Raw genomic sequence first — 19,269 nt, forward strand, 5'->3', positions numbered from 1 at the left:
AGTCCTACAAAATAAATAATTAAAAAAATAAATACGGGGAAGGGAGGAAGGCTCAAGAGGGAGGGGACATATGTATACATAGAGCTGATTCACTTTGTTGTACAGCAGAAGCTAACACAATATTGTAAAGCAATTAGATGCCAATAAAAAATAATAAATGAAAAAAATTTAAAAACATATATATTGAACTACTCTGTGCCAACAAAACGTACTCAAGCAAGCCTTTTACCTGGACTTGACAAGTCTCTTTTCTAATCTGCACACAGCTGTGTTAACTGGTTCTCAGGCCCCTCAAGCCCACAGCCCCTGCTCTGCCCAGCTCTCTCTGCCAAGGCTGCCTCCTTTTTGCTTCTATCTTCAGTCTCTCAACATCCAAAGGTATCTTCCCTCATTTGAAAAATTTGTTTTAAACTTTGTAAAAAAACGATAATTGCCTTCCACTGGCAGCAGTACTGTGGAGTAGTTACTCCAAAGAGCCCTCCTGTACAAAAATAATGAGTTCTTGGCTAAAATAAACTCTTCAGTGCACTAATGGGCTTCCAGGAAGTAAAGGAAATCTCCCAAGGACCCTAGTACCACAACCAAAAAGAATAACCACAAGCTTCAGTATGAAGTAGAACACTGAGCAAGAAGCACACTCTTAAGGACAGGGTGTCCCTGAGGATGAAGCCAGCTACTGGGAGACCTAAGCCTTCAGTCTGGCCACTGGGACACTGACCTTGACAGCCCCATTAAGCCAAGAACTACGAAGGGAGACTAAAGTGGTCGATGCTGCGATCTCTGGGTCCCTTTAGAAGCAAATGTAAATCCCTCCCTTACTTGGGGCCTTAGATTAAGATCAAACAAATAGAAGTTCACAGTCAGCATTATCAAAGGCTTAAGGAAACACGCTACCCTAAGTGCTTAACGAAACCAGCAACAGATTTAGGTCCCCAAGGACTTAAAATATTGGCTTTATGCATACAAACTGTAAAATATCAGTTATTGTGTCAGCAAGAACAGGACATAATACTAACACTGAGGAAAGAAAAACTTGCACCGAAAGCAAAGGAAGAATGCAGACAATTTTGTAGTACTTCACAGTTTTGCCTAGGGCTGGTTTTGTCCCTTTAACTATTCCTGAAAGCATGGAATCGTGGAAAGAGCTATCTTTGCATAATGATACAAATTCCCTCCAGCAAACAATCTACTACCATGTCATAGAGAGCCCACAGGAAAATGTTGAAATATGAAATCCTCACATATTTCAATTATAAACTGAAAGCATACTGAGAGTCACTTTACCTTCATAAAGACAGCTTCACTGAATATGGCAGCAATATCCATTTGATCACGGCAATATTACAGTGAGTTGGGATAAACAAAAAAATGCAGTATGCTACAATAACCCAACGATCCTAATAAGCCTCAGTTGATTTGTTCAGCTGTTTGCAGACAGTCTTCTACTTTTGTCAATTTAACCTTCAAAGAATCCTTACCATTGTATATTTATCTATTCTTGAACAGTCTTTCACACAGCTAAGTCAAATGTTCATACACTGGCTAATCAATGAATGTTTTCAGCTACCGTACTGAGAGGTTCCATTTTTTTTCCATTCAACAGTATCTGTGCAATCATTTAATGGTCTTAATTATAAACAGCAAAAAATTATTCACAAGTGAAAATGATAGAAACTATAGGAGAAAAGTTATCTCAGAACTCAAAACTGTAAAGAAAAAATGTACATGGGAATAAATACACCATTAGAGTACACCTGTTTAGTGCTCAATAACTGTCCAATTAGCCCAGGTCTACTCAATATGCCAACAAATCTGGAAAACTCAGCAGTGGCTGAAAATATCAATGTCACTGAGACTTACAGTAGTGATAAGGAGTCTCAAACAAACAACCTAAAGCTAAGATGAAAATAATTTTACATATGCCAAAAACAGCAAGTCTTTAACCTTAAGAAGATGTCCACTGGACTTAAGCTGGTGGACAAACAGCAGCTCAGCTGCAAGTGAAAAGAACAAAAGAGCATTATAAAATCCTGAACTGCTAACCAAATAAAGGAAGAGGACAGTCTGTCAACACACAGAACCATCAACTAGCCGCCCTCACTGATGGCTCCTTCAGTGAGACATCCATCGTGATAAAGTGGCCATGACTGAGGAGTGTCATCTGCCCTGACTCGACATGAAGCCACCTGGGATGTACAATAAAACCACGGTTCTCAAGCATGGATGCGAGTGGGGAGTACAGGTACAGCAAGGGTCACCAAAAATGTACACTGTATCTCTCAAGCACATCAATCTTCTCAATGGTAAGTCATGAATAAATGCTTTTATATTAAAATAAAAATGATATTATATTAAACAAAGCACAACATTTCCCTAATTCTTCTCACATAACGCAAAACAAAGTTTTGGGTTTGCAGGTGATGGCTGGACTATGCTCTCAGGCTCAGTGGGGATAAACATTCACTCCATTATTGCTGACAGAACTTCCTGGAAAGGAATGCAATTCACTAACAGAACTACCTTTGGCACAGTTGGGACCAGAAAGACAAAGCCTAACATTAACAAAACTAACACATGAAAGGCACAATCCCCATTAAAAGCTCTAATCATCTAAACACCAGTATCTATTTAACAAATATAGAAGGCTGATTATCCAAGTAGTAAATTAAACATATTAATGTATAAAGCCCTATGTGGGCAAGAAAGCCCAATAAAGGGAGAGGTGTTTTGAAAAAATGAACCCAGGAAACTCAGAAGCAAAAGTGCCTTTGCCTTGAGAAAGAGAGAAGCAAACATGAAAGGCAGATGCAAAACTACATTCCTTCTATTTGCAGGGCAGCAAAGGAGACACAGACATAGAGAACAGACTTACACAGGTGTGGGGGAAGCAGAGGGAAGGATACAGAGAACAGACTTACACAGGTGTGGGGAAAGAAGGAGAGGGAAGGATACAGAGAACAGACTTACACAGGTGTGGGGAAAGAAGAAGAGCGCAGGATACAGAGAACAGACTTATACAGGTGTGGGGGAAGGATACAGAGAACAGACTTATACAGGTGTGGGGGAAGGAGAGGGAAGGATATAAGGAGAGAGTTAACAGGGAAACATACACATTACCATATGTAAAACAGGCAGCCAACGGGAATTTGCTGTGTGACTCCAGGAACTCAAACCAGGGCTCTGTAATAATTTAGAAGGGTGGGACGGCGAGGAAAGTGGGAGGCAGGTTCAAGAGGGAGGGGACATAGGTATGCTTATGGCTGATTCATGTTGATGTTTGGTAGAAACCAACACAATACTGTAGAGCTATTATCCTTTAATTAAATATAAATTTTTAAAAACTGCATTCCTTGTATTTCATTTGTTAATAATCTCTTTATTTTCCAGATTGTAAGTTTTAATGCTAAGAAATGAAACACCAGCAGCTGATCCTGAAAATTATAGGCCCTCCTAACTACTGGGGAAAAAAAAAATTCTCACCAATATCAGAAGAAAATGATAAACTCTTCCTATAACTTCAGAAAAAGGCAATATACTTTGGCATCATAAAATTATCCTTTAAAATGTTATTTCTCAAAGAACAAAAGATTACTGTAGTCAAGAAGAATGAAAAATCCTGTTATTTCTGATCTATTATTTTCTGTCTTCATATCAAATGTGTTTTCTTTGTAACATTTATTGTAACAGAATTATTTGTTACTTCTTTTAAAAAAAAAATAAGGCTTGAGCTTCCATCTTTTTTGTTTATATTTTACTGTGCCCTTAATGAGGTCCTGTCATATTCTTGCCATTGAATATTTGTATGTAGGTTGATGTGAAAGAATAAATGATGAATAAGAGCAAAAGAAAATAAAATTGTTATTTCTGATCAAGGAGTCCCAAATATACCCAGACTCAGAGACTGTTATGCCCCACGAAAGTAACTTTTAACATTTATAAAATCTGTAATACTGATTGGTTGTCTCCCTTAATAACATACAAGCCTACTGTACATGCTCAGTCACTCAGTCATGTCTGACTCCTCGCCACCCTCCTCCATGGACTGTAGCCCGCTAGGTTCCTCTGTCCACGGGAGTCTCCAGGCAAGAATACTGGAGCGGTTGCCATTTCCTCCTCCTGGGGATCTTCCTGACCCAGGGAACGAAACCTGTATCTCTTGACTTGGCAAGAGGATTCTTTACCACTATGCCACCTGGGAAGCCTAGTAATGGCATTTAAATTAACATTTGCTTCCTAAAAAAAGAAATATCTGTGATATATGCAGAAGTCAAAATAAATAGAAGTTTCAATCCTACCAGCTCCCTTATTTAAAGAAAAAAAAGAAAAAATCTATGAGTCTCCGTTAGCTCAAATTAATATAGGCAAAGAAATAGGAATGGTGTCAGTTCATTTAAAAATGAAAATTATGAGGAAAAGTAGAATTTTCAAAATTATACTTTTATTTTTCAAATTCTATCCTTATGTTACACACACTACCCCAGAACGTCATCTAAGGCAAGACTTACTGTAACTGCCAGGAGATTTTTCTTCATAAGTAAAATGAAGTTGTAACTCTTCCTCTGACATCTCACAAATGAACACTTTCAGCAAACAGCAAATAATAAACAAAGCATTGTGTGTCTGCCAGATGAAGATGTGGCTGGAAAGAACAAATCACACAAGAATCAGTATTTAATCACGAGCACAATCCATTTATTTCTAGTCCATAATTTCTCATTTTGCTTGTAATATTAGAGTAACGTCCATATCTTTCTTCATGGCCCATGATTTATGACACTGGACCAATGACATCTACTACAGTCTACCTCATACTTTATTCTGTATTTTACACAGTGAGTCAATTTAGGCATATAAGCAATTCAAACAAAACTAAACTAAAAACAGAGAAAATAAAAAATACAGTAACATAAAGAAAATATATGCAAATACACAACCAAATTTTAAATGGGGCATCACCAGTTGTACAGTTTTTGTATACCTGCTATTTGTATTAATAATTATGGACTCAAAACAATTTTAATTGAATTCAACATAAATTGTTTGGAAACAGGGAAATGAGCAATCTTTTAAGATACTATCATCCAAAAATAGTTTCAAAAAATTCTTGAGTGCATAAAAGGTGAACCTTCCACTATATAAATATAAAACCATAATGTCTAATCTGAACCTTCATTCATCTAATATGCAAGAAATAAAGGACACAAATGTAGAATGGAATAATATTCACACTAAGTCATTAAACTAGATATATCCAGCAGTCAAAATAGGAAAAAATTAACTTTTTAAATTACACAATTAATCTTCTTAAAGAACATATTTCTAAAGACTATTTAAAATGCTAACTAAAATCAGATTCCAGAATTTACAATTTCACCCAAATGACTTGGACAGTTAATTAAAACCTCTTTTACTTTTTCCCTGAATAATGAGAATAATTCCTTTATAGCTTTCAAAAGACCATAACCTATTTCTACCAATAAGTGAATAATTGTCATACTGTTAAATATAAATTGAATTTAGAGAGAGCAGCCAGCTTACTTCTGACATTCTGCTGAAAGTTTTAGTTCTTTGGTTCTAGAAAGGAAGACCTTAATTAGTGCACCAAGGTTTCCTGTTCGAGGATTATTTTCAACTGCAAGAGAAGAAAACGTTTTAAAAAGTTAAAGTTAAGAATTGAAATCAAAGTGGGCATATCATAACATTTCTAAAACCAAATGTCAAATTGAAGTTGCTCAGGGACCAAGCTTATTGTCAATTTCAAATCTAATTTGGGGAATTAGCAATGAGAGAAATTGCTGCTTGGTCTTAATTATAAACAGTAAAAAATTATTCACAAGTGAAAACGATAGAAACTATAGGAGAAAAGTTGTCTCATCTCAGAACTCAAAACTGTAAAGAAAAAACGTACACGGGAATAAGTACACCATTACAGTACACCTGTTTAGTGCTCAATAACTGTCCAATTAGCCCAGGTCTACTCAATATGCCAGCAAATTTGGAAAACTCAGCAGTGGCTACAGGACTGGAAAAGGTCAGTTTTCATTCCAATCCCAAAGAAAGGCAATGCCAAAGAATGCTCAAACTACCACACAATTGCACTCATCTCACATGCTAGTAAAGTAATGCTCAAAATTCTCCAAGCCAGGCTTCAGCAATGCATGAACTGTGAACTTCCAGATGTTCAAGCTGGTTTTAGAAAAGGCAGAGGAACCAGAGATCAAATTGCCAACATCCGCTGGATCATGGAAAAAGCAAGAGAGTTCCAGAAAAACATCTATTTCTGCTTTCTTGACTATGCCAAAGCCTTTGACTGTGTGGATCACAATAAACTGTGGAAAATTCTTCAAGAGATGGGAATACCAGAGCACCTGACCTGCCTCTTGAGAAACCTATATGCAGGTCAGGAAGCAACAGTCAGAACTGGACATGGAACAACAGACTGGTTCCAAATAGGAAAAGGAGTACGTCAAGGCTGTATATTGTCACCTGCTTATTCAACTTATATGCAGAGCACATCATGAGAAACGCTGGGCTGGTAGAAGCACAAGTTGGAATCAAGATTTCCAGGAGAAATATCAATAATCTCAGATATGCAGATGATACCACTCTTATGGCGGAAAGTGAAGAGCTAAAAAGCCTCTTGATGAAAGTGAAAGTGGAGAGTGAAAAAGTTGGCTTAAAGCTCAACATTCAGAAAACGAAGATCATGGCATCTGGTCCCATCACTTCATGGGAAATAGATGGGGAAACAGTGGAAACAGTGTCAGACTTTATTTTTTTGGACTCCAAAATCACCTCAGATGGTGACTGCAGCCATGAAATTAAAAGACGCTTACTCCTTGGAAGAAAAGTTATGACCAACCTAGACAGCATATTCAAAAGCAGAGACATTACTTTGCCGACTAAGGTCCGTCTAGTCAAGATTATGGTTTTTCCAGTGGTCATGTATGGATGTGAAAGTTGGACTGTGAAGAAGGCTGAGCGCCAAAGAATTGCTGCTTTTGAACTGTGGTGTTGGAGAAGACCCTTGAGAGTCCCTTGGACTGCAAGGAGATCCAACCAGTCCATTCTGAAGGAGATCAGCCCTGGGATTTCTTTGGAAGGAATGATGCTAAAGTTGAAACTCCAGTACTTTGGCCACCTCATGCGAAGAGTTGACTCATTGGAAAAGACTCTGATGCTGGGAGGGATTGGGGGCAGGAGGAGAAGGGGACGACTGAGGATGAGATTGCTGGATAGTATCACTGACTCAATGGACATGAGTCTGAGTGAACTCTGGGATTTGGTGATGGACAGGGAGGTCTGGCGTGCTGCAATTCATGGGATCGCAAAGAGTCGGACATGACTGAACTGAACTGAACTGATCTACTGGGTATGTGTTCTTGTCACAGCTTGAGAGCAGACCCAAGTAACTGCATAATCTTCTCATTATGATAAAATGTGTAGCACCTTGCTAATCCAAGTGTGGTTCGTGGACTAGCTGCAACAGCATTTACCTGGGAGCTTGTTGGAAGTGCAGAATCCCATGGCCACCCTACACTACTGAAGTTGACAGTGCTTCTCAAAGTTCAACAGGCATTTAAATCACACAGCATTCTCATTAAAGCTTATATTCTGATTCCACATGTGTGGAGTGATTCTGCATCTGTGACAGTCTCCCAGGTGATGCCCACTGCTGCTGGGTGAAGAACTCCACTAATGAGTACCAAGGGGCAACTAAGTTAGGGCAGGTTTTGTCCAGCTTTCATAATCTAGAATAGGCATGGGATTAGATATTGTTAGAGTTTCACTCTGAATCAAAAATTTCCTACTTTTAAGCTTTGGGTTTAGCTTAAAAGTCCCGGAAGATTCCACATGCCTCAGAGCAATTCAGCCTGCACACTGCAGCTCCTGACGCGGCGTGCTGCAACTAACTGAAGCCCACGCCCCTAAAGCCTGTGCTCTGGAGCTTCAGGAGCCAGAGTAAGAACAGGGGATATCTGACAGGAAGGCAGAAAGGCATGTGGAACTAGACTATAAAAAGTGACTAGGTTCAAAGCTCAACTCCACCACTTGACTAGCTGTGTGACACCTGTCAACTTCTTTAACCTCTCTACCTCAGTTTCTTCACCTGTAAAATTCAGGTAATGATAATACTTTGTAGAAAACTAATTTGACTCTAGAGCTTGAATCTGTTAACTAAAATGACTGTGTGAAAAAGGAATTCTCTGTGTCCACAGGAGTTCAAGCAAAGTCTAGGTAATACTCAGATAATGATAATAATCTCACTAAAATGCCTATTCCCATTGGGAATACCCAATGGATGCTCAAGGTCCAATAACCAATGTACTGAACACAGAGGACAGAGACATGTTAACATCTATGAAGATGCAATCAACAAAATCTCACTGTGGAAAACTCTACTATTCACTTTCTTCAATAAGAAAAAATTGGGGGCGGTGGAGGAGGGAAAGAAATTCAGGAGAAATTAGCTATGAAAAAGAATTGTAAAGACACATTAACTAATAATAACGTGTGTACTTTATTTGGCTCCTGATTCAAACAAACTGAGACAAATAGAAATCTGAAGAGTCACTGGATGTTTTATGATACTAAAAATTTGTTTTTAGTAGATAATGGTATTTTTTCCTTTAAAAAATCATTACTATGAGATACATACCACAATATCTATGGATGAAAAATATAATGCTTAAGGTTTGTGCCAAATTAATTATGTGAGGATATGTTTTTGGATTCATATATACTTTTTTTATTTGTGCACTTTTCTACACATGTTTATATGCCAATAAATAAGTGAGAGATACAGATGATGCTTTCAAAGTGTGGTGCTGGAGAAGACTCATGAAAGTCCTCTGGACAGCAAGATCAAACCAGTCAATCTTAAGGGAGATCAACCCTGAATATTCACTGGAAGGACTGATGCTGAAGCTCCAGTATTTCAGTTATCTGATATGAATAGATGACTCACTGGAAAAGTCCCTGATGCTGGGAAAGATCAAGGGCAGAAGGGGAAGAGGGCATCAGCGGATGAGATGGTTGGATGGCATCACTGATGCAATGAACACAAACCTGGGCAAACTCCAGGAGATGGTGAGGGACAGGGAGGCCTGGCATGCTCCAGTCCACATGTTACAAAGAGTCGGACAAGACTAGGCAACCGAACAACAGATGAAACAAGACCGGTCATGAGTTGAAAATGACTGGAACTGGGAGATGAACATATGGGAGGTCATTGTATTATTCTCTGTCTGCTTTTGTATGGGTGGGAAATTTTTTTTAATAAGGAATTAAAGATAAAACACCCATGAAGAAATACACAAAAATCAATGCTCATGAAAAATGCTGAATGAGGACAGTCCTTTTCCACCCCAAAAAACAGGAAGCCCTTTAACAAAACACAAATCCTATAGAACTGAACAAAAGTTTTATTTGTTGGATCATTAGCAGGCCTAACTGCTAAAAGTACTTTTGTCTACTCCAACCAGAACACTCAATGCCAATCATCTCACCTGATACTTTGCTAAACAGATTCAAAGGTAACAAGTCCCAAAAAACAACTGGTAAGAAGCAAACAAGGTGAACACAGAGCAATCTTCACCTCCTTACATAAAACAACTGACTTGGCTCTCACAGCACTATTCTAACAGGTAAGAACTAGGGGGAAACAGACAGGAATGCACTTAAAATTCACTATGAGGTAAAGAAATTTGTCTTGGACCCAGAGTGCCTCATGTGTAGATACAAATAATAAAGATGAATACAAAAAGCCCAACAAAAATAATGGCCACAAACATCCCCAAATTGATAAAAACATTAATCTATGTATCTAAGTAAAACCCCAAATAGAATAAAGAATAAATTTCAAAATTTTGTAAAAGTTAAGGCAAAATCTTGACAGCAATTAGCAACAAAAAAAATGACTTATTTACAAGAGAACAACAATACAATTAAACAGCAGACTTTCCATCTGAAAAGAGGCCAAAAGGCAATGGAATAACCTAGTCATAGGGACGAGAGAAAATAAATGCCAACCAAGAACTCTGTATCTAGAAAAACTGTCCTTCAAAATGAAAGCAACAGAGAACAGGGGACACAACTTTACAGTGGAGAAAATGGACAAACACAACACTGGCCACACAGTGAAGGTCAACATCATCAGTGAAACTCATGCATGTACCCCTGATATGATGTGTTGAGATCAGCACATCACCTCTGTGATGCCTACAAACCCGTAACTCCCATCTAGCCATGAGAATAACATCAAACAAATAGAGGGACATTCTGGAAATACTCTACCAGCATTTCTCAAAACGCTTAAAAGTCATTAAAAATGAGGAAAGTCTGAGACCAGAGGAGGTTACAGAGACTTGATGACTAAATGCAATGTAGCATCTTGAAAAAGAAAAAGGACATGTGGGAAAACTAGTAAAATCTGAAAAGAGGGTCAAGATTAGATAATAGTAATGTACCAACGTTAACTCTTTAGTTGGGACAAATATGCCGTATAAATGTAAGTTGTTGACAATAGAGGAAACTGATGAGGGTTATACGGGAACTCTCTACATGGTTTTGCAACTTTTCTATAAATCTAACGCCATTCTAATATTTAACTTTCATTTTAGAAATCTCAATAGATGGTTTAACAGAAGAAAAGATTAGTAAACTAAGGACAGATTAATAGAAAATATCCTATGGAAGGTCAGAGAGGAAAAAAAAGTAAAATACAAAAAAAAAAAAAAAAAGAGCCTAACAAATATATGGGACATAGTGAAAATGTTAACGGAAGTATAACAGAGACCCTTGAAGGAGAGAAAAGACAGAACAGGACAGAAATAATGTATTAATATAAACCAATAATGGCTGAGAATTTTCCAAAATTGATGGAAGACATCAAACCACAGATCTAACAAGCAGGGAGGGAGGGAGGAAAGAGGAGGAAGGAAAAAGGTATGAAGGAAAGAAAAAAGGAAGGAAAAATACTCCTGAGCATATTCTAAGATGCTGAAAACCAAAGGATTAAAAAAAAAAACACAAAAGTATCCAGAAGGGAAAAACCTCCATTTTTTTTTTTTCAAAAGAACAACACTAACACTGACAGCTTTAATCTCAACAAAATGAGAACAACCAGAAAAATAACAGAATGGTGTCCTTAGAGTATGGAAAGAATTACTGCCAAACTGGAATTCTACACCCAGCACACCTCTCTTCCAAAAGTAAAGGAAAAATGAAAACATTTTCAGACCAAAAAATAAAAGAGAATTGTCATATACCCACAAAACCCTTGAATAAATCTATATGCATTTATATCTATTGACATGAAAAGAAGCTCCTGAGTACTGCTAAGTGAAAATAACATATAAATAATATCATTTACATAAAACTGTGCATATAAATCAATACACACAGAATACTCTGCTAAGATTTTGATCTTATCACAAAAGATTAGCAGTGATTTTTCTTTTTGCTATTCTCCAAAGTGGTTTTAAATACAGAATGACATACTTAAATATATAACACCAAGTGAAAAACACAGATTGAAATAATTGTATGTGTGTATTTAATACGTATGTAAACGTATATCCAAAGAAGAAATAACAGAAGGCAAAATATTAACAACAGCTTTGTGAAGGTTGTGGAATATGAGCAAATACTACCTTTTTTACATTTTAGTATGCTCTCCACATTGTATTAATAAGTATTATTCCCAATTTTAAAATGCTATTTTTGTAAAAACCCCAAGGTCACTTAAAAACTATATCATAATAACTTCACTGATATCACTGTTATACAAAATTAATTTTCAGCAAACTGTCACACAGGTTTTTGAAAGTCAGCTCTATTTAGTACAAAATTCTCAAAATCTATGGTTATAACTAAAGAAAAAATTCAAGGCAACTATTATAATAACGCCTCTATCATTACCAACATAATTTGTTTTTAAAAGCAAAAATATTTCATCAAAGACTGTTTCTGGCAGAGTAAGTTAAAGGGGAGTTAGCTTACATGGAGCATATCCATAAGCCTGATTTAAAAACAAGCTTGTCATCACTCGTTAAGCTCTTGTGCCCCACTTGTTTCACAGATATACTACCTCTAATTTTCAAAGCAACAGTGAAATGTAAGTATAATTATCCACATTTTTTAAGCCATACATTTCTTTCCAATTGTTACCAATTGGACAGTAAAGTATTTGAGAAGTGAGGTCCAAAAAAGGTAACATTTATTGACAGAAATAATGAATAATGACAAATGTTAGGCACTGTACTGGATATTTCATGTTATCTGACTTTTCCTTGCAAAAATTCTGCAATTTAGATTAAGAAATTAAAGCTCAGCTAATAATTAAGTAGCAGAGCTATAATTAAGACCATAAAATAATTCCAGAGCTCAGGCACTTTACCATTAACACAAGGTTGTTATTACTAATTTGAAGAGCTTCCGAATATATTTTCCTATTAATGAGTAATAATTATTCTAGTTAACATAACCAACAACAGCATCTTTTGCAACTGGCAAAGGATGAATGATCCTATATTCTCTAGGAACTATACGTGCAACTACAAAACAAACAATATTGGGGGCTTTTCTCAGTATTTCAAAATTTGCAAAAAGAACAAGCTCTATGTCTTAGCAGAGTCCATTACCATGACTGCAAATTATGCAACCATGCGTCTCACTGCTGTTAACTGAATGGTACCCTCTAGTGGCATCAATGAGCACCAAGAATAATTAGTACAATCATAATTATCATCATCAAAAATATATCACTTCATCAATTCAATTCATATTGCAGTAACAAAATTTGTTAACAGAAATTTTAAAATAACTGCCCCACATTACACACACACACACACACACACATACACATACACACACACACACACATACACACACACACACACACTCACACACACTCATTTTTCCTCCTTACCTAAAGACCTGCAGACTGAAATGGTTGCCTCCTCTAGGAGCTTCAACTCAGTACTGGAGAAAGAGAAGAAAGGTAATTAGTAACTATAACACTAATCATGTTCCTAACTATAACACTAATCATAATCCAGCTGCAATGCAGGAGACTCCAGTTCAATTCCTGGATCGGGAAGATCCCCTGGAGAAGGGAAAGGCTACCCACTCCAGTACTCTGGCCTGGAGAATTTCATGGATTGTATAGTCCATGGGGTCGCAAAGAGTTGGATATGACTGAGTAGCTTTCACTTTCAATCATGTTCATACTAACCAGTTAAAGGAATATATAAAAATAAACATAATAAAAACTCAGAAGGAAAATACAGTGTACATTGGTAAACAGTAAATCAGCAAAATAAAACTTCTATTCTCAATGTAATTAGAAAATTTACTATAATTCTCAACATGAAACACCTAAAAAAAAAGCAACTGGGGCGCGTTGCCTTTTAGGTATGTAAGCAGAGAGGAGAGGCGGGACTGGAGGGACTTATAGAAAAATTCAAGAAAGGTATTTCCAAACGCAGAGCACAAGGCGGGAGACTCATGTGCCCAGCTTCAAGGTAAGTACTTATCATAAGATTAAACTTCTTTAGATAAATGCTATTATTTTTTATAATACTTTCAAACAGTTCAACAACACTGAAAAAGAAACAAGAGACAAAACACATGTATAAACTCCAATAATTTATAAATATACAGAAAAACTGAGGCAGATGCAAACTGACAAAGACAGGAGGCATAGACAGAGACAGACATAAACCTCTTAGATTTAAAAAGTAGGGAAGCTTCATGACAGTGGATTCAGCAGTGGTTTCTTACATATGACACCAAAAACACACGCATCAAAAGAAAACAAATGGGCTACATCAAAATTAAAAACTTTTGCATATCAAGGAATACTATCAACAGAGTGAAAAGTCAACCCAACCAAATGAGAGAAAGTATTTGCAAATCATATAGCTGATAAGGCATTAATACCCAAAATACATTTCTAAAAAACTCTGACTCTACAAAAACAAAAAAAGCAATTTAAATATCTGCAAAGGATTCAGATTTTGCAGACTTTATGTTTCCAAAGACATAAAAATAGCCAACAGGTGTAAGAAAAAAGATGTTCACTATCACTAGTCATTTAGAGAAATGTGACTCAAAACCACAATGAATACTACTTCACATCCATTAAGGCTGAGTTATTTTTTTTTAAAGAGAAGGAAAAGAAAAGAAAATGAAAGAAGTGTTGGAGGGTATGTAGAGAAGCTGGGACCTTTGTGTACTGCTGATGGTTATGCCAAATGGAGCAAGTACTGTGAAAAACAGTATGCCAATTTTTCAAAAAATCAAAAACAGAACTACCATACGATCCAGCAGTTCCACTTCTGGGTATACATACATCCAAAAGGATTAAAGGCATGGAGTCGGAGAGATACTTGTACACTAATACACAGCAGCGCTATTCACGACAGCCAGAAGGCAGAAGCAACAAAATGTCCATCAAAGGATGAATGATGGCACAAAATATGGTACAGGTGTATAATGGAATATTATTCGGCCTTAAAAAGGGAAACCCTGACACACGCTACAACACGGATGTGCACTGAAGACATTACAGTAAGTGAGATAAGCCAATCACAAAAAGACAAATATTGTATGACTCCACATATATAAGGTTCCTAGAGTAGGCAGCCCATAGAGACGAAGCAGAAAGGTGGTTGCTGCTGGTGCGTTTGGGAACAGTGAGGTGGGGAGCAGGGAGATGGCAAGCTAGTATGTGGAGAGTATGGAGTTTCAGCTGGGGAATATGAAAAAGTTCCCAAGATGGATAATGGAGATAATTAAACAACAATGTGAATGTACTTATATCACAGAAGTGAACACTTAGAAATGGTTAAAATGATACATTTTATGTTGTATGTATTCTGCCACAATTAAAACAAAGTGCATTCCAATTCAACTACTTACTAGCAGTGTAAACTTAGGATTATTATCTTTTAGCTTTCTCATACATAAAACAGAAATTATTAAAAAAAAAAAGTACCTGCTTCAAAAGGTGTTATTATTAAATTATGTAATATAGCACTTAGAACAGTGCCTGGCATAAAGTAAAACCTCAATGATAGCTACTACTGTTGCCAAAATGCAGTACTTTTTTCCCTGATAATAAATAAAAATAATGCTTTCAGTTTGTGTAATGTAAAATCTTTGAAGTTTTTCAAAGCCCTTTCAAAATTTATTAGCATATGAAAACCTCTTCTAATGAGGACAGTTAAAAACCCTATTTTAATAGATAAGCAAACAGAGGCTTCCAAGGAGTTTAAGTAACATTCCAGGAATCAGTCAGTAGTCTAGTAAGAACAAGAACCAGCCCTTGGACTCAGAGGGAGAGGGAGAGGGTGGGATGATTTGGGAGAATGGCATTGTAACATGTATACTATCATGTAAGAATCGAATCACCAGTCTATGTCCGACGCAGGATACAGCATGCTTGGGGCTGGTGCACGGTGATGACCCAGAGAGATGTTATGGGGAGGGAGGTGGGAGGGGGGTTCATGTTTGGGAACGCATGTACACCCATGGTGGATTCATGTCAATGTATGGCAAAACCAATACAGTATTGTAAAGTAAAATAAAGTAAAAAAAAAAAAAAAAAGAACCAGCCCTTAACAGCCTGGTGACTGGTTTGAAAATGTTCTTTTCTGCCCATACACATGGCACACCGTGAATGCTCCACACAGGCAACTCTTTCAGGGCAAGCTGAAAAATCCCTACCTCCTAGGGTGCTCTGCTGTTGCCACTGAAGCATATTTTGAAAAGAACAATCCATAAGTACTGACGCCTTTGACAAGAAAATTTTAGAGAAACTATGAAAGAAAATGGATTACTTTAACTGTTTTAGAACTATGCTGTCCAATATGGTAACCACTAGTTACACGTAGTGACTGACCGCTTGAAATGTGACCAGTCCAAACCAAGATGCACTGGTATACAAAATACATACCGGATTTCAAAAATTGTTAAAAAAAACAGAAAATACTTCATTATTAGTCCTTATGTTCATGAAATTGTAACTTTGGGGATATGTTGAGCCAAATAAAATATACTTTCAAAATGAATTTCACCTGTTTCATTTTACATTTTTAATGTGGCCACTAGAAAACTTCACATACATGCCAGTCTAACCTTTTATATCTATTAAATTTTATATATATTTTATATTTTATTATAATTTTATATCTATTATATCCAGAACTTGTCTCCCAGCAACTGAAGTCAGTATCATGCATAAGAAGTGTTGTACATACACACAAAGCTACTAACTACTAGTAGTAGAACTAACTACTTCAATGAATATGCTATTACCTTAAGAATCTCAAGAAAAGAAAGAAAGTGAAGTCGCTCAGTCATGTCTGACTCTTTGCGACCCCGTGGACTGTAGCCCACCAGGCTTCTCTGTCCGTGGGGTTCTCCAGGCAATAATGTTGGAGTGGGTTGCCATTTCCTTCTCCAAGGGATCTTCCCGACCCAGGGATTGAACCCGGGTCTCCTGCATTGCAGGCAGATGCTTTACCCTCTGAACCACCAGGGAAGCCCCACATTATATTCATATTCAAAGATAAATATTTTTTCAAAGTAAATCTTTAAAGTTTCTTCTAAGATTGAAAAACTTTTAGCCAAAATTACCTAGAAATGATTGTACAGTCAACTGTTCATACGTCCCTGGTCTTTATCCCCGCATTAGGTATTTCTGGAGTGTCTGCCCACCACACATTATCTGTCTGCTGTCCTCCCTTCCCTTTCTTCTACAGTCCCACCAACTTACTCCTCAGGGGTGAGCAGAGGCAGACAGGCTTGTTCAGCCTGACCCCACTCCCTGGCCATAGCTGACTGGATCAGAGTCTAAGCTATGCCAGAGTCTTAGGGAATTTGGAATTGAGATGGAAAGACAGGTTATCCACATGGCTGGAAACGGGCTGCCAAGCTGAGGGTTACAGGGAGCCATCCTCTATCCACGGAGTGGCAGAGATAAACAAAAAAGACACTCAGGATTCCCACTGGCCTTCTAATTCTTGAGACCAGTTCTTCCTGAAGCCTAGCTGTGTTTCTGGGGTTCTAGGAGACAGCCCTGTCTCTTCATCACATAAGCCCCTTCCTTTTACTGACATACGCTAAATCAAATTGATTTTTGCTAAAAAGTGAAAGACTTCTAATTAATAAATCACTGCGGTCAGATTTAATAATACACATTAGTAGTTGGCAAGAAGTAGGAACTATGAATTACTCAGTTTATGGGTTACTTCGGCAAAAAATAAAAATAAAGAGGTATAAAATGCAAAAGATTGTGAAGAGTTTTACGAGGTTAATAACTAGACCACATGTATAAAATCTGTTTCACTGGTACGTCTACTTTCTTCAGTCAATAACACTCTCTTAAAACCAGCTGGAACCAAGAGCTTCAATTATACACATGTAGCTATAACCTTCAAAAGCTTCAGAATTTACTTGTTCAACAAACACTGCCTGGGTGCCCAGGACATGCCGGGCTCTGTGAAATATGCTGTCTCTGCCTCCAGGCTACACACTGGAGTGAAGAAACAGACTCTCTGGTGCAGGGGAAGTACAGAGATCAAACCCAGCCCTATGCATGAGCTTCCGGGAGGTGCACCCAACCCACCCTATGAGCAGTCAAGAAAGGCATCCCGGAAGAGGTAACCATCCCGAAGGAGGAAGAGAAGGCAGCTGGGCAGACAAAAAGGGAAGGCTTTCAAGACACAAGGAATGTGTATGCAAAGGCATGGCAGCCACAGAAGCCTGGCAGATTTTGGGAAGCAGAGGTTAGTCAACACTGGAGAACAGTAAACTAACTACAAGTCTGGAGAAATATACCAGATGTCTGGAGTACAGAGTTCAGTTTCTCAACTTACACTCAACAGAAAGGTATTGAGTGTTCCCAAAACAAAAACCAAAACAAGGTTCTGGTTTCTTTTGAATACAGTATAAGCCTGAAAAAAGAATTAATTCCAACATGTATCAGTGAGGATGGTTTGGACACCATTTCCTCCAGGGAACCACCTCTGATCACCTAAGCCCTGGTAAGAAGCCTGGTTTCTATCCCAAAAGTACTCAATCATGAAACTGAGCACCCTGTAGCAAGACAAACCATTTATCTATCTATGTCCCCCACTAGACAGGGGGCTCCTGGCTCATCAACACATTCCCAGCCTAGTACAAATCAGGCACTTAATAAAAATGCACCGAATCAATGAAAGCCTTTTGTCAGACACTTAAGAGGACAAAATTGATTTCTTCCCCTCCCTCAGGAAATACTTCACATTCTCTAGATTTCAAGGCAATGTCCATCCCCAAGTTTAATTTTTTTAAAAAATATTTTTAAAGACACCTTTGTTGTTGTTGTTCAGACACTAATTCAGGTCCAATCTTTGCAACTCCACAGACTGCAGCATGCCAGGCTTCCTTGTCCTTCACTATCTCCCAGATTTGCTCAAACTCATGTCCACTGAGTTGGTGATACCATTCTATCATCTCATTCTGTTGTCTTTTCTCCTCCTGCCTTCAGTCTTTCCCACCATCATGGTCTTTTCTGATGAGCTTACTGTTCCCACCAGGTGGCCAAAGTATTGGAGCTTCAGCTTCAACATCAGTCCTTCCAATGACTATTCAGGGTTGATTTCCTTTAGGATTGACTGGTTTGGTCTCCTTGCAGTGGTAGAGACCCTCAAGAGTCTTCTCCAGCACAATTCAAAACCAGATTTGTTTCCAAATGTAAAATAATGTATCTTTTTGAAGCAGGCTGATTTCTTGGTCACTCAAGGAATTATCCCACCTTTGTTGGAAAGCTCTGTCTGGTGGTGAGCCAGCCAGCACTGCCATTCTGCGATTAGGCCCCTAGGGCCTGGGTCCCCTACTGATGGCCACAATCCAACACAGCTCATACCCAGCCTCAAAAATCACCACCACAGGTCATAGCATCTTGAATGTCCAGACTATAAGCTCTGTGAGAAGAGGGAAAGTGTCTCATTCGCCCATGCCTCCCCCCACCACACCTGATAGTGGCTCAGCCAGAAGAAAAACACATGACAGTTACCTATGAAATTAAGGATTTACAGAGCTCTGTTTGTTGCATTTTCTGCACTCTGAACTGTTATTTCTACAAAAGAAACCAGCCAGGGACACCCTTGCCAAAAGCAACACACTGTTATAATAGAATTCCTTTCCTCCCATCCTCCAAAATTTTAAACTTCTTGGAACATTTTAAGAATAATCTTCTTTCCCATTTGTTTGATTTAG

The 19,269-nt window shown here is 37.8% G+C and overlaps 1 protein-coding gene across 2 annotated transcripts in view; it reads right to left on the minus strand.

The window, feature by feature from the left end:
* Window positions 1–19,269, minus strand: part of DYM (dymeclin) — a 391,990-nt gene that overhangs the window by 323,812 nt on the left and 48,909 nt on the right. For both annotated transcript variants that reach the window (XM_068994002.1, XM_068994001.1), the window contains exons 3-5: window positions 12,932–12,984; window positions 5,539–5,632; window positions 4,506–4,639 (exon numbers count right to left, since the gene is read on the minus strand). In XM_068994002.1, coding sequence (XP_068850103.1) covers window positions 4,506–4,639; window positions 5,539–5,632; window positions 12,932–12,984 — 281 coding nt within the window. The remainder of the gene's footprint in view (window positions 1–4,505; window positions 4,640–5,538; window positions 5,633–12,931; window positions 12,985–19,269) is intronic.

This window comes from Capricornis sumatraensis, chromosome 21 (genome assembly GCF_032405125.1).
Source record: "Capricornis sumatraensis isolate serow.1 chromosome 21, serow.2, whole genome shotgun sequence".
NCBI lineage: Eukaryota > Metazoa > Chordata > Mammalia > Artiodactyla > Bovidae > Capricornis > Capricornis sumatraensis.